A 15,933-nucleotide genomic window follows, 5' to 3' on the forward strand; every position below is an offset into this window, starting at 1 on the left:
TATTTAACATTAGATCATCTCTGATCTTCACAGGAATGTGGTTCTGTATATAAACAGCAACACCTCCACCATTGGCATTACTATATTTTCTGTAAATGATGGCAAACATTTAGTAGTGAATTGGATACAAGTGTAAAACTTCATCACCTCATGTGCACAACAGAGACTCACCTATAGATATAGAATGCTATGGACTCACCAGCTTCCACTTTCTCACGTTGTGCTATTTACAACGAACACGTGACTGGCTGCTATTCTGGGGAACTACAGTAAGCTTCATAATGTAAAATGCGAAAGCTGAAATGAAGCGCGCAATCTGCTTTTTCTCCTAACATATTGCAAGTATTTAATTAAAAAGTAGCTACAAATATTCAAATATATTCAAAAACGTCAAAGAAATTGTTTCAACGGCATTCACTGTATATGAAAACCATCCCGTGGGTATTTCCAAATACCCCGATATACGGTATACCGCCCAACCCTAGTTCTTTGGAACACTACATTTGCTAAACCTTTTGTATCATTCTGGGAACTGGAATAGCACACACACGAGATGGTGCATCAATGTCTTACAGAGGCAGTGATTACTTACCAGGACAGTTGTAATCTTTACGGAGTGGACAATCCTGGTTAAATACATAAAATGAGTAAGTTCACTAGGAAAATAAATCAAATATGAGCTGAGTATTAATGACGTCCCGGGCTTGTCAAATGTAGAATGGCTCGTGAGATTCTTCCTTCTCGAGAGGAGAGGCCCACTGACCATGCTCCAGTAATCAGCTCTTGTTTGTACACAAACACACACAAATACATACACCGCAATTACACACACACAGCTACCGCAGGTATTAATGAGGCCTAATGAATGAGAGGTTAATTTGTGCCCTCGGTTATTCTGAACCCTCCCCCTTCATCCCTTCCTCCCGTGTCGGCTGAGCTGTTGCTAACTGTGTTTCTAGGGTTACGTCCCAAATGCCACCCTTTATATTCCCTTTGTAGTGCACTACTTTTGACCAGGGCCCATTTTTGATTTGTGACACAGCCTAGCTCTCTCTTCTTCCTAGGGAGGTAATAAGTTGACCTTCCTGTTGTTGGAGACAGCTGCTCTCCTGTGGCATCACTTCACATGGAATAATTAACAAAAAGATTAAGCAATTGGCTGGCTGTAAAAATCACAGCTTTCCTGACAGTTTATTTTCCTGATAATATCTCACCTATTCAAATAATATCTCATTTTCTGGCCATTGTCAGTCACTGATGTCATTTGTCAGTAATTTGATGCTCTGTTGATACTCTCATTCAAAGATAGTGTCATAGGCTAACATTAAAGGGAAAGTGCGCGATTTTGGCAACCTAAGCCCTTTTCTACTTACCCAGTCAGATGAATTCAGGGATACAATTTTTATGTCTGCGTACAGTTTGAAGGAAGCTGAAGGTGGTTTTGCGAGCCAACGCTAAAGCTATGAATGGAAGTCTACCAGTAGACTAACGCTAGTAAGCATTGGGTCGCAAAACTACCTCCAACTTCCTTCAAACTGTACACAGAGACATCAAAATGGTATCCCTGAATTCATCTGACTAAATAGAAGAAGTGAATTGCCAAAATTCCGCACTATCCCTTTAATCTTGATTAGTTGTTGATATTGGTCTGATTCTGAATGGTTTCTGTTCTGTTGGGCCCCCCCAGGTACTGAGCAGTACAGTACCTACACTGGCTATGCAGAGAGCTACCTATGGGACGGCAAACATCAGGACAAGACCCCAAGGTGCTTACTTTCTGATCAGACTGTTTTTAAAATACACTCTACATATTTAAGGGATTTCGCTCTGAAGTTGTTTACAATATTGATTAACCAATTACCAAGAGCATGATTTAATGACTTTTTCCTCCCACTGTGCCTCTGCATTGCTTGCTCTTTGTTTGTTTTTTTAGACTGGCTATCTGTAAAGCACTTTTGTGACAACTGCTGATGTAAAAAGGGCTTTATAAAATACATTTGAATGATTTGCCCTAACCCTGTCGTCCACAGAGACTCCTGGCAGAGGAGGTGCACAGAGATCGTAGCGATGGACGCTCTGAAGTTCAGGAGCTTCCTCGAACAGTTTCACCCTGATAAAATGAACAGAGAACTGAATAAGGTGAGTAGTGGTTACTTGATAAGATGAGTAGTGGTAACTCAATAAGATGAGCATAGTTCGTGGCTGGAGATTTCATGCACACCATTCAGTAAAAAAAAGAAAATGGATAATGAATACAAAACGCCCATTCATGATGTAACCATTTGGCAACTTATAAAATGAACATGGTCGTCTTGTTGGGTTGGGGTCAATGACGTATATATAAACCCCTGGATTGCTGATGCTATGTATTGGCCAATGAGAGGCTTTGAAGCCACCGGGCGGCCATATTGGTTCTCCCCAGCAGGAGCAGTGCTCCATAGGAATGAATGGAATTCTACAATATTGCAATTAAATGTTTCAACAACAAATTTACATGTATTTAAGTATTTTGTTGTTGTAGTGGGGACAGAAGCATTACTACTCTCTACAAGTTCTACTTAAGGAACATTTTTGTGTATATATATATATATATATATATATATATATATATATATATTTGTATTTCTTAGTTTAGCTCATATAATATAATTTAAAAGTATGCATTAGGGTGTCTGTAATGGAATAAACATGGGGGAAAATGAATATAGACATTAATAAATGTTTGCTAATTTATAAAAACTAAAATCTAAAAAAATTAATATTTTACATAAGTATTCAGACCCTCAGTACTTTGTTAAAGCACCTTTGGCAGCGACTACAGCCTCGAGTCTTCTTGGGTATGACGCTACAAGCTTGGCACGCCTGTATTTGGGGAGTTTCTCCCATTCTTCTCTGCAGATCCTCTCAAGCTCTGTCAGGTTGGATGGGGAGCGTCACTGCACAGCTATTTTCAGGTCTCTCCAGAGATGTTCGATCGGGTTCAAGTCCGGGCTCTGGCTGGGCCACTTAAGGACATTCAGAGCCTTGTACCGAAGCCACTCTTGCGTTGTCTTGGCTGTGTGCTTAGGGTCGCTGTCCTGTTGGAAGGTGAACCTTTGCCCCAGTCTGAGGTCCTGAGTGCTCTGGAGCAGGTTTTCATCAAGGATCTCTCTGTACTTTGCTCCGTTCATCTTTCCCTTGATCCTGACTAGTTTCTCAGTCCCTGCAGCTGAAAAACATCCCCACAGCATGATGCTGCCACCACCATGCTTCACCGTAGGGATTGTGCCAGGTTTCCTCCAGATGTGAGGCTTGGCATTCAGGCCAATGAGTTCAATCTTGGTTTCATCAGACCAGAGAATCTTGTTTCTCATGGTCTGAGAGTCCTGTAGGTGCCTTTTGGCAAACTCCAAGCGGGCTGTCATGTGCCTTTTACTGAGGAGTGGCTTCCGTCTGGCCACTCTACCATAAAGGCCTGATTGGTGGAGTGCTGCAGAGATGGTTGTCCTTCTGGAAGGTTATCCCATCTCCACAGAGGGACTAAGGAGCTCTGTCAGAGTGACCATCGGGTTCTTGGTCACCTCCCTGACCAATGCCCTTCTCCCCTGATTGCTCAGTTTGGCCGGGCGGCCAGCTCTAGGAAGAGTCTTGGTTGTTCCAAACTTCTTCCATTTAAGAATGATGGAGGCCACTGTGTTCGTGGGGACCTTTAAATGCTGCAGACATTTTTTGGTATCCTTCTGCAAATCTGTGCCTTGACACAATCCTGTCTCGGAGCTCTACGGACAATTCCTTCGACCTCATGGCTTGGTTTTTGCTCTGACATGGGACCTTATATAGACAGGTGTGTGCCTTTCCAAATCATGTCCAATCAATTGAATTTGCCACAGGTGGACTCCAATCAAGTTGTAGAAACATCTCAAGGATGATCAATGGAAACAGGATGCACCTGAGCTCAATTTCGAGTCTCATAGCAAAGGGTCGGAATACTTAATGTAAATAAGGTATTTCTGTTTATTATTTTGAATACATTTGCAAAGATTTCTAAAAATCTGTTTTCGCTTCGTCATTACGGGGTATTGTGTTTAGATTTAGGGAAAAAATGTATTTAATCCATTTTAGAATAATGTCGTAACGTAACAAAATGTGGAAAAAGTCAAGGGGTCTGAATAATTTCCGAAGGCACTCTAGATATATTCTTGGCTACGTCCTTGGGAATCACCCATTCTCTGCTTCTCATATCTGGAGTGCTTCTGCTTTAAGTAAAATTTGTCGTCCGTTGTACTGTAGACACAAATATGAACATATCTGTAATATTAATGACGGTGTAAGTAAGGAGGGCGTTAGTCTACAGCTATCGCTGTTTGATGTTAAGCTTTGATCTTCCATCCGTGTGTGTGAGTGTGTGAGTGTCGTTCCTTTAAAATGATTATATGCATCAGTGAGAACCTTAATTGAAGTTGAAATTAGCCTTGTCACGTTGATTTAATAGCTTTAGTGTCGAGCCATTGCATACAATCAGACAAAGACAACACAATGATCTCATAGTCACTGCTGCCAAATGTAACGTCATCTGAAATGACTAACGTGTACTCTTCCTCTGAGGTAAACAATAAACATTGGAGTTGGTTTAAGAATGGAAGATGCCATCTTGAGTGATGAAATGTTTAGCTAGTTAATTAAGGCTATCATGTCCCATTATGATCTGCTATTTTATGCATTAGTTGATCTAAATCAAGTTTATTTAACCTTTTGTTTAACCAGGTAAGTTATTGAGAACACATTCTTTTTTTACAATAGCAACCTGACAATGGTGGTAAATTACATCAGAATACTTCAGGTATCCATTTCTTCACATAATATTCTCTGATAGTAATTGACAAAGTGAAATTAAAAGACATTACGTTGATGTTGTGAAGTCTCACTTCAGGAAGAAAAAAAAAAGCTGACCGTTCTAACAGGAGGTGAAAAATAACCCGAACATGGAGAGCAATTCTGTTTGGAGGGTTGTTTAAGAAACTGCCCAATCTGCCCTTTTAAACCCTAGAATTTACCACTGGACAGACAGGGGTGTACGTCCCAAATGGCACCCTATTCCCTATATAGTGCACTACTTTTGACCAGGGCCCATAGTGCACTATGTAGGGAAATGGGTGCCATTTGGGACACGACAGGGGAGGAGCCGTACTCAGCATTCATTCTCACTTAAGTCACCTTAATTCCCAAGTGAAAATGGATGTCCAGAGCCCCTTGCGTATATCCATCATTTAATTTGCTGAGGTGCCTCGTGTCAATGTTAGAAGACACCTGTCTTGTCAAGTCAATCCATATCAAAATCCCTTCCAGATGTGAATGGGGCGTAGGTCGGATAGGTGTAATTGGCAGTTCTACGACATGTAAATGAAATCAAGCTCTATATGTGTGAACTGTGAAGTTGTTAAATGATCATTTTAAAAATGCATGGTTAATACTCAGGCCAACCGGATCTTTCCTCAGGGCTTTTTTTTACGCACGCAGCATGCATTACATTGAATAATGTGCCAAGCTTTAGGACCGGCACGCAGCATGCATTGAATTTAATAATGTGCCAAGCTTTAGGCCCGGCAGGCAGCATGCATTACATTGTTATGTTATATATATTTTCCATTTACGTGTGTTAATGTATAGGACCATACTAGAGTTCTCATGATTACGTTATGGAACTTACCAGAGATATGGAACTGCACTAAACAGAGATGTGGAACTGCACTAAACAGAGATGTGGAACTGCACTAAACAGAGATGTGGAACTGCACTAAACAGTGATCAGAGGAGCCCTAAGGCTTCCTTCTGGCTTTAGTGTAGTTTAATGAGATCTCATCGTATTACTACTTACTGGTACCCAGCCAGGGCCTGCCCTAGTCTGATGACTTGACATACTGTCACATCAGTATTCTCACATCAGCATTGACCAACTGACGACTCAGTTTATTTCTCACCAGTGCAATTTACATGATCCCCCCATGTCTGAGAAATGTGGTTGCTCTTTTTTGTGTTTTGTTTTGTATATCTTCCAAATCTTTCTTCCCCCTCCCCTCCCCTCCTTTAGGCATACTGTGGCTTCTCCCGCCCGGGGGAGAGGAGTGAGGATCTCTCTGCGGTTGCTACGGGGAACTGGGGCTGTGGAGTGTTCGGGGGAGACGCTAGGTTTAAAGGTAAGCTTGGGGCAGCATAGCACTTACTCAAAATGGCTGATGTTACATTTACATTTTAGTCATTTAGTAGACACTCTTTTCCACTTCTTTTGGTGGACTGAATATGTGCCAGGACTCATTTTCTGTTCCGGCCCAAGTTAAACTCTGCTCTTATCCAGGGCAACTTGCAATACGTGCCTTTAACTAAATTAGGTTAAAAAAAATAAACACAACCACATATCACCATTTTTGCTATAAAACCTTATTCGAAAAACACATTTTAAAGAATTTAACATTTAACATACTTCTGCGTCGTCGCGGTCCAAAGTGGACAGGGTTAGAGAAGAGTATAGGAGAGAAGGAGTATGATTTGAACCTCGAGTGGACTGTACTGTTGAGTATAGGAGAGAGTATGATTTGAACCTCCAGTGGACTGTACTGTTGAGTATAGGAGAGAGTATGATTTGAACCTCCAGTGGACTGTACTGTTGAGTATAGGAGAGAGTATGATTTGAACCTCCAGTGGACTGTACTGTTGAGTATAGGAGAGAAGGAGTATGATTTGAACCTCCAGTGGACTGTACTGTTGAGTATAGGATAGAAGGAGTATGATTTGAACCTCCAGTGGACTGTACTGTTGAGTATAGGAGAGAAAGAGTATGATTTGAACCTCCAGTGGACTGTACTGTTGAGTATAGGAGAGAGTATGATTTGAACCTCCAGTGGACTGTACTGTTGAGTATAGGAGAGAGTATGATTTGAACCTCCAGTGGACTGTACTGTTGAGTATAGGAGAGAGTATGATTTGAACCTCCAGTGGACTGTACTGTTGAGTATAGGAGAGAAGGAGTATGATTTGAACCTCCAGTGGACTGTACTGTTGAGTATAGGAGAGAAGGAGTATGATTTGAACCTCCAGTGGACTGTACTGTTGAGTATAGGAGAGAAAGAGTATGATTTGAACCTCCAGTCCTGACATGAGTCCCAAATGGCACCCTGTTCCCTATAATATAGTGCACTACTTTTGACCAGATCCCTATGGGCCCTGGCCAAAAGTAGTGCACTAAAAGTAGGGAATAAGGTACCATTTGGAACGCATTGCAGTTAGTATGGCCTGTCCCCTCTCTCGTTAGCCTTGGCTGTGGAATACATTCATTTACTTAATGCCTATTTGTCTGCCCACTTATTGATCAAATGACAACGTTGATATTTTTCATTAACAGTGGAATTGATCGCCTGCCCCAGCCCACCCATCCATTATGGACCTAGGGGCAATTCCACGATAACGGAATTACGCTGAGACTCCCGATTTTTCACTTTAAAATGTATGCCAAACAAAAAAAAAACATTGATTTCAAAGTTTAACAAACCATACAAACCCTATGCACAATGACTACTTTGAACAATTGACACAGTAAAAAATATTAAATAAAGGTTTACTGGAAAAGATGTGCAGATGCAAAGTTTGGTAACAGAATTACGGTAAAATCTCCCTCAATTGTATTTTGCCACCAAACGTTGTATCTGCACAGTTCTTCCTGTATATTTGTTTTTTTGTAAAAAGCGAAAAGTTTAATTGTTCAAGGTGTTCCATTGTTTGTAAAACTTTGAAATCAGTGGTTTTCGTTTGGTATACATTTGAAAGTAAAACAAATCGGGACTCGGTGTAATTCAAGTACATTTCCATGGTAACGATCCCATTAGTGTTCCTACACCACTGTCTATAGGCAGAGGGGCTCATAGGAGGACACCGCCAGACTCCTGCGCTACCGCTAACAGTTAGCACCCAGTGGTGCTTTAAGACTAAATACACTGGCTGAAACCAGCTCAGAGTTTTAATGGCTGTGATAGGAGAAAACTGAATATGGATCAACAACATTGTAGTTACTCTAAACTACTAACCAAAATGACAGAGGGGAAAAGAAGGAAGCCTGTACAGAATACAAATATTCCAAAACATGCATCTTGTTTGCACTAAAGTAAAACTGGAAAACAATGTGGCAAAGAAATTAACGTCATGTCCTGAAAAAAAAAAAGTGTTATGTTTGGGGAAAATACATCACAACACATCACTGAGTACCACTCTTTATATTTTCGAGCATGGTGGTGGCTGCATCATGTTATGGGTATGCTTGTCATCAGCAAGGACTAGGGAGTTTTTTAGGATAAAAATAAACAGAACAGAGCTATAAGCACAGACAAAATCCTAGAGGAAAACCTGTCTGTCTGCTTTCCACCAGACACTGGGAGACTAGAGGAAAACCTGTCTGTCTGCTTTCCAACAGACACTGGGAGACTAGAGGAAAACCTGTCAGTCTGCTTTCCACCAGACACTGGGAGACCAATTCACCTTCCAGCAGGACAATAACCTAAAACACAAGGTCAAATATACACTGGAGTTGCTTACCAAGAAGACATTGAATGTTTCTGAGTGGCCTAGTCACAGTTTTGACATAAATCGGCTTGAAAACGTTAGGAACACCTGCTCTTTCCATGACAGACTGACCAGGTGAATCCAGGTGAACGCTATGACCCCTTATTGATGTCACTTGTTAAATCCACTACAATCCGTGTAGATGAAGATGAGGAGACAGGTTAAAGAAGGATTTTTAAGCCTTGAGACAATTGAGACATGGATTGTGTATGTGTGCCATTCAGAGGGTGAATGGGCAAGACAAAATATTGAAGTTCCTTTGAACGAGGGGTATGGTAGTAGGTGCCAGGCGCACCGGTTTGTGTCAAGAACTGCAACGCTGCTGGGTTCTTCACGCTCAACAGTTTCCCGTGTGTATCAAGAATGGTCCCCCACCCAAAGGACATCCAGCCAACTTGACACAACTGTGGGAAGCATTGGAGTCAACATGGACCAGCATTCCTGTGGATCGCTTTCGACACCTCGTAAAGTCCATGCCCCGACGAATTGAGGCTGTTCTGAGGGCAAAAGGGGGGGGGGGGGGGTGCAATTCAATGTTAGGAAGGTGTTCCTAATATTTGGTATACTCAGTATATCCAGTGCCTTCGGAAAGTATTCATACCCCTTGACTTATTCCACATGTTGTTGTGTTACAGCCTGAATTCAAAATGGATTCGATTTTGTATTTATTTATCTGAACCAGTTAGTTAATTAGCTTAACGCCGGTCCAGAACCAGTTAGTTAATTAGCCTAGCATCGGTCCAGAACCTGTTAGTTAATTAGCCTAGCATTGGTCCAGAACCAGTTAGTTAATTAGCCTAGCGCCGGTCCAGAACCAGTTAGTTAATTAGCCTAGCGCCGGTCCAGAACCAGTTAGTTAATTAGCCTAGCGCTGGTCCAGAACCAGTTAGTTAATTAGCCTAGCGTCGGTCCAAAACCAGTTAGTTAATTAGCCTAGCGCCGGTCCAGAACCAGTTAGTTAATTAGCCAAGCGCCGGTCCAGAACCTGTTAGTTAATTAGCCTAGCATTGGTCCAGAACCAGTTAGTTAATTAGCCTAGCGCCGGTCCAGAACCAGTTAGTTAATTAGCCTAGCGTCGGTCCAGAACCAGTTAGTTAATTAGCCTAGCGCCGGTCCAGAACCAGTTAGTTAATTAGCCTAGCGCCGGTCCAGAACCAGTTAGTTAATCAGCCTAGCGCCGGTCCAGAGCCAGGCAGGCAGGACCCCTGTCTCTATGAAGTCAACTGGCAGTTTTCTTACCCCACTGTCTTCTTAATGGCATGCCTCTGGGGAGAACAGACACTTAATATAGCCCAGTGTTCCCCTCTGTTTACTTGGTTTTGCTCTCAAATAGCTCCATCCATGCTTTTAATTGTGGGACAAGTTGGAAGAGTGATGACAACATGAAAAAGGAGGAACTGAAAGTCTGTGAAAAGAGAAGCCTCAGCCCCCAGCGTTGCAGATGTTTATTCAGCAGTGTTCGTAGCTCGTTACTGTTGCCTCTCTGTCCCGGTTGCTTTATTAATCAGCAGACTTTATTTCCAGACTCTTTATGAAATATTCACAAGGTTCTGGGGCCAGAACCTGCCTTCCCCTGCTCACACGGTGACTAAGTCTGGCTCCTCAGTGGGGGGACTGGGTATTCATTCATTTCTTAATTCATTCTGAGTCCTGGTGTGAAATATGACAGTTTAAATTGCTCTGGCTGAATCTGGTTGTGTTGTCGCAGTCTTCAGCGTGTTTACTCTAGGATCCTGGTATCCTGTCTTGTACTGTATCTGAAGAAAGCATCGGCCCTGTATAGACGGTTTCTCTCTCCCTTCCTCTCCCTTCCTCTCCCTCTCTCTCCATCTCTCTCCCCCCCCCCCCCCCCCCCCCCCATCTCCCCACTCCCTCCAGCTCTGCTCCAGATTCTGGCAGCCTCTGAGGCGGGCCGAGACGTGGCCTATTTCACCTTTGGTGACAGCGCCCTGATGAAAGACGTCTACGAAATGCACTACTTCCTCACACAGAGACACGTCAGCGTCGGTAAGGCACATACAATCTCCCTCTCCACAATGTGTACTGCCATGTCCCTAACCCTCACACAGAGACACGTCAGCGTCGGTAAGGCACATACAATCTCCCTCTCCACAATGTGTACTGCCATGTCCCTAACCCTCACACAGAGACACGTCAGCGTCGGTAAGGCACATCTCCCTCTCCACAATGTGTACTACCATGTCCCTAACCCTTCACACAGAGACACGTCAGCGTCGGTAAGGCACATCTCCCTCTCCACAATGTGTACTACCATGTCCCTAACCCTTCACACAGAGACACGTCAGCGTCGGTAAGGCACATCTCCCTCTCCACAATGTGTACTACCATGTCCCTAGCCCTTCACACAGAGACACGTCAGCGTCGGTAAGGCACATACAATCTCCCTCTCCACAATGTGTACTACCATGTCCCTAACCCTTCACACAGAGACACGTCAGCGTCGGTAAGGCACATACAATCTCCCTCTCCACAATGTGTACTACCATGTCCCTAACCCTTCACACAGAGACACGTCAGCGTCGGTAAGGCACATACAATCTCCCTCTCCACAATGTGTACTACCATGTCCCTAACCCTTCACACAGAGACACGTCAGCGTCGGTAAGGCACATACAATCTCCCTCTCCACAATGTGTACTACCATGTCCCTAACCCTTCACACAGAGACACGTCAGTGTCGGTAAGGCACATCTTCCTCTCCATGTGTAGGCCACTCCCATGGCTCTCTCTATACCAGGCCTGTTCAATTTCAGTCCTGGAGGGCAGAAACACTTCTGGGTTTTGTTTGTACCTGGTAGTTAATTGCACTCACTTAATACTGAAATGCATTTGATGATTTAAGACGCGTCTCCCTCTACCATATCTACTGTACTCCCCTGGCTCACATCAGATCTCCCTCTACCATATCTACTGTACTCCCCTGGCTCACATCAGATCTCCCTCTACCATATCTACTGTACTCCCCTGGCTCACATCAGATCTCCCTCTACCATATCTACTGTACTCCCCTGGCTCACATCAGATCTCCCTCTACCATATCTACTGTACTCCCCTGGCTCACATCAGATCTCCCTCTACCATATCTACTGTACTCCCCTGGCTCACATCAGATCTCCCTCTACCATATCTACTGTACTCCCCTGGCTCACATCAGATCTCCCTCTACCATATCTACTGTACTCCCCTGGCTCACATCAGATCTCCCTCTACAATGTACAGTGGGGGAAAAAAGTATTTAGTCAGCCACCAATTGTGCAAGTTCTCCCACTTAAAAAGATGAGAGAGGCCTGTAATTTTCATCATAGGTACACGTCAACTATGACAGACAAAATGAGAGAGAAAAAATCCTGTCGCTGGGCAACACGGACTTTCAACTCCCTCCAAAGATTTTCTATGGGGTTGAGATCTGGAGACTGGCTAGGCCACTCCAGGACCTTGAAATGCTTCTTACGAAGCCACTCCTTTGTTGCCCGGGCGGTGTGTTTGGGATCATTGTCATGCTGAAAGACCCAGCCACGTTTCATCTTCAATGCCCTTGCTGATGGAAGGAGATTTTCACTCAAAATCTCACGATACATGGCCCCATTCATTCTTTCCTTTACACGGATCAGTCGTCCTGGTCCCTTTGCAGAAAAACAGCCCCAAAGCATGATGTTTCCACCCCCATGCTTCACAGTAGGTATGGTGTTCTTTGGATGCAACTCAGCATTCTTTGTCCTCCAAACACGACGAGTTGAGTTTTTACCAAAAAGTTCTATTTTGGTTTCATCTGACCATATGACATTCTCCCAATCCTCTTCTGGATCATCCAAATGCATTCTAGCAAACTTCAGACGGGCCTGGACATGTACTGGCTTAAGCAGGGGGACACGTCTGGCACTGCAGGATTTGAGTCCCTGGCGGCGTAGTGTGTTACTGATGGTAGGCTTTGTTACTTTGGTCCCAGCTCTCTGCAGGTCATTCACTAGGTCCCCCCGTGTGGTTCTGGGATTTTTGCTCACCGTTCTTGTGATCATTTTGAACCCACGGGGTGAGATCTTGCGTGGAACCCCAGATCGAGGGAGATTATCAGTGGTCTTGTATGTCTTCCATTTCCTAATAATTGCTCCCACAGTTGACTTCTTCAAACCAAGCTGCTTACCTATTGCAGATTCAGTCTTCCCAGCCTGGTGCAGGTCTACAATTTTGTTTCTGGTGTCCTTTGACAGCTCTTTGGTCTTGGCCATAGTGGAGTTTGGAGTGTGACTGTTTGAGGTTGTGGACAGGTGTCTTTTATACTGATAACAAGTTCAAACACGGTGCCATTAATACAGGTAACGAGTGGAGGACAGAGGAGCCTCTTAAAGAAGAAGTTACAGGTCTGTGAGAGCCAGAAATCTTGCTTGTTTGTAGGTGACCAAATACTTATTTTCCACCATAATTTGCAAATAAATTCATAAAAAATCCTACAATGTGATTTTCTGGATTTTTTTTTCTCAATTTGTCTGTCATAGTTGACGTGTACCTATGATGAAAATTACAGGCCTCTCTCATATTTTTAAGTGGGAGAACTTGCACAATTGGTGGCTGACTAAATACTTTTTTTCCTCACTGTACAACACTGTCTAGTGTTCTATAGTTCTATACATACAACACTGTCTAGTGTTCTATAGTTCTATACATACAACACTGTCTAGTGTTCTATAGTTCTATACATACAACACTGTCTAGTGTTCTATAGTTCTATACATACAACACTGTCTAGTGTTCTATAGTTCTATACATACAACACTGTCTAGTGTTCTATAGTTCTATACATACAACACTGTCTAGTGTTCTATAGTTCTATACATACAACACTGTCTAGTGTTCTATAGTTCTATACATACAACACTGTCTAGTGTTCTATAGTTCTATACATACAACACTGTCTAGTATTCTATAGTTCTATACATACAACACTGTCTGGTGTTCTATAGTTCTATACATACAACACTCTCTAGTGTTCTATACATACAACACTGTCTAGTGTTCTATAGTTCTATACATACAACACTGTCTAGTGTTCTATAGTTCTATACATACAACACTGTCTGGTGTTCTATAGTTCTATACATACAACACTGTCTGGTGTTCTATAGTTCTATACATACAACACTGAAATGTATTGGAGTATTTTGCACATTGCAAAGGCATACACCTAACTATATTGGTTATAGAATTATGTATTTTTGGTAAACAATTTGTTGTATTAAATCACAACCTGTAAAATCAGGAAGAATTACAATACCATTTGTCAGCGTTTGCCCTCTATTCCTGATTCTCTGCTGTGGTTGTTTGGTGAATGAATGATGTATCTAACGTGGTCTCTGTTTCTGTCTCCATAGGGGCTCTGTACAGTTTCCTGTGTCAGTACTACAGTTCAGTGTGTCAGAGCTGCTTCACACGCTGTCCTGACGTCAGCCTCTATTCCTTCATCTACCAGGAGGTCAGCTCTGTCTCCCCCTAGACCAGACACACACACACACACACACACACACACACAGGTCGGCTCCCCCTAGACACCACATCGCACGCACACACCACACGCAGCCCCCCCCCCCCCCCCCTCCATCTACTGGTAGCTAATGCATAATTGGATAGAGCTTCGATGTGTTGCGATTGTGATTTGGGAAGGTAAAGCAAAGATTGCCATCCATCTTGTGAGTGTGTCATGTGTCTTTTTTTCTTTTTTTTTTACACCCACACATATCCACACTAAATTAATCAGCTGTCAGAAGTCCAGTAAAGGGAAAGAATGAATAGCAGTTATTAGAGAGGAGAGAGCTCAGAGAAATAAAAATTTTTTTTACATTGATCTTCAGTCTTTGGCTAGTTACTCTGTTCTGCACTGGAGAGAAGCTGTGTCACTATGTGGGAATGATCACTTAAACGTGTGTGCCGTGATCATTTCTTTCAAATATTTCAGATTATCATGGCCCTAGCCACGGGCCTCCATTAAGTGGATATATTATTTTGTATTTTTTGTGCCACATGCAGGAAATAATGTGAACAAGTGTACTTAATGACACCCTGTTCTATAATTTGATTAGATTTTCAACTCTTAAGTAGTAGTCTCAGACTCTAGGAAAAGTGATTCACTAAGGTAATGCTGTATGCCTCAACATCTTGAAACATTGAAAAGTGAGAAATTGGTTTTGAAATGTTTTGTGTGATTATGGATTTGTTTTAATAATTAATAAAAAGATGTAACTCGTTATATACGAATATTGTTTTTTTTTTTCTTCCGTTCGTAATATGATCCTAAGCACCAATATTGAATATAACATCTGCCTGCACTGTCTTTCAAATGTCCTTTTTCAGACCTCAATTATTCACAGAAACAATGATGCAGGTTAAAATAAAACCATACCTTAACCTGCACCATCAGTCATTGAGGTTGTTAAAATGAAACCATACCTTAACCCCCTAGAGTTGATTGACGCACCAGTGTGTCAATCTAAGTAACATAATACAAAAATCCCTATCAAAATCTGTCAGTTTAAGCTGGAGATATCTCTAAAATCTGTCCTCTTACGACAATGTCTGTAGCGTCTGAATGGTTTGACCTAGAAACTATTATGACCTCTCTATGGAAAGATGACTCTGAACGGTTTGACCTAGAAACTATTATGACCTCTCTATGGAAAGATGACTCTGAACGGTTTGACCTACAAACTATTATGACCTCTCTATGGAAAGATGACTATGACGAACACGATGGCGGTCTCCGACCCCCACAAGAGTCACGGGACTCGTCTGAAGGTAACCGGTACCGTTTTTTTTGAAAATGAATGAAAGTATGAAGGTAGTTTTGTGCCTACCCAAAAAAGGGGTTAAATATGTGTAAAAAATAAAATAAAATAATTATTTCCTGAACTTTCTTATGTCTGCTAGATACAGGACAGACACTTCAAAACTTTGTTTCTTAAGATTTATTTTTGGACTGTCTTTTTTGCCATTTATGAATGTTATTTTTGTATATATTTTTTGGAAACCTAAAGGGGTCCTAAAATTCAAAATCAAATAGCTAAATGATCCATAGTACGACCATCTTAAAACAATTCCATATGTCAGCTCAGACTTTTAAGAATTAACAACCTCAATGACTGATGGTGCAGGTTAAAATAAAAATATACCTTAACAACCTCAATGACTAATGGTGCAGGTTAAAATTAAACCATAAGTGGCCGACCGGCTCTATTCAGTCTTATGTTTTGAAATTTGAAATTGTATTTTTTACATTGGATAAAAGTAGAGACTCAGAGCAAGAAAATGGTATGTCATACACTACAGTTGAGGAACAAT

At 42.2% G+C, this 15,933-nt stretch overlaps 1 protein-coding gene across 1 annotated transcript; it reads left to right on the top strand.

Moving 5' to 3' along the window:
* Positions 1 to 1,687: 1,687 nt before the first annotated feature.
* On the top strand, positions 1,688 to 14,845 carry LOC311121404 (poly(ADP-ribose) glycohydrolase-like; the record flags this gene model as incomplete). The annotated part of the gene is made up of 5 exons (XM_084195901.1): positions 1,688 to 1,766; positions 2,031 to 2,139; positions 6,068 to 6,173; positions 10,465 to 10,593; positions 13,974 to 14,845. Coding segments are annotated over 5 exons (545 nt in total), but the record flags the coding sequence as incomplete, so codon positions are not given.
* Positions 14,846 to 15,933: the final 1,088 nt, after the last annotated feature.

The sequence above is a fragment of the Coregonus lavaretus genome (genome assembly GCF_964263955.1).
Source record: "Coregonus lavaretus genome assembly, contig: HAP1_SCAFFOLD_2155, whole genome shotgun sequence".
Taxonomy (NCBI): Eukaryota; Metazoa; Chordata; class Actinopteri; order Salmoniformes; family Salmonidae; genus Coregonus; species Coregonus lavaretus.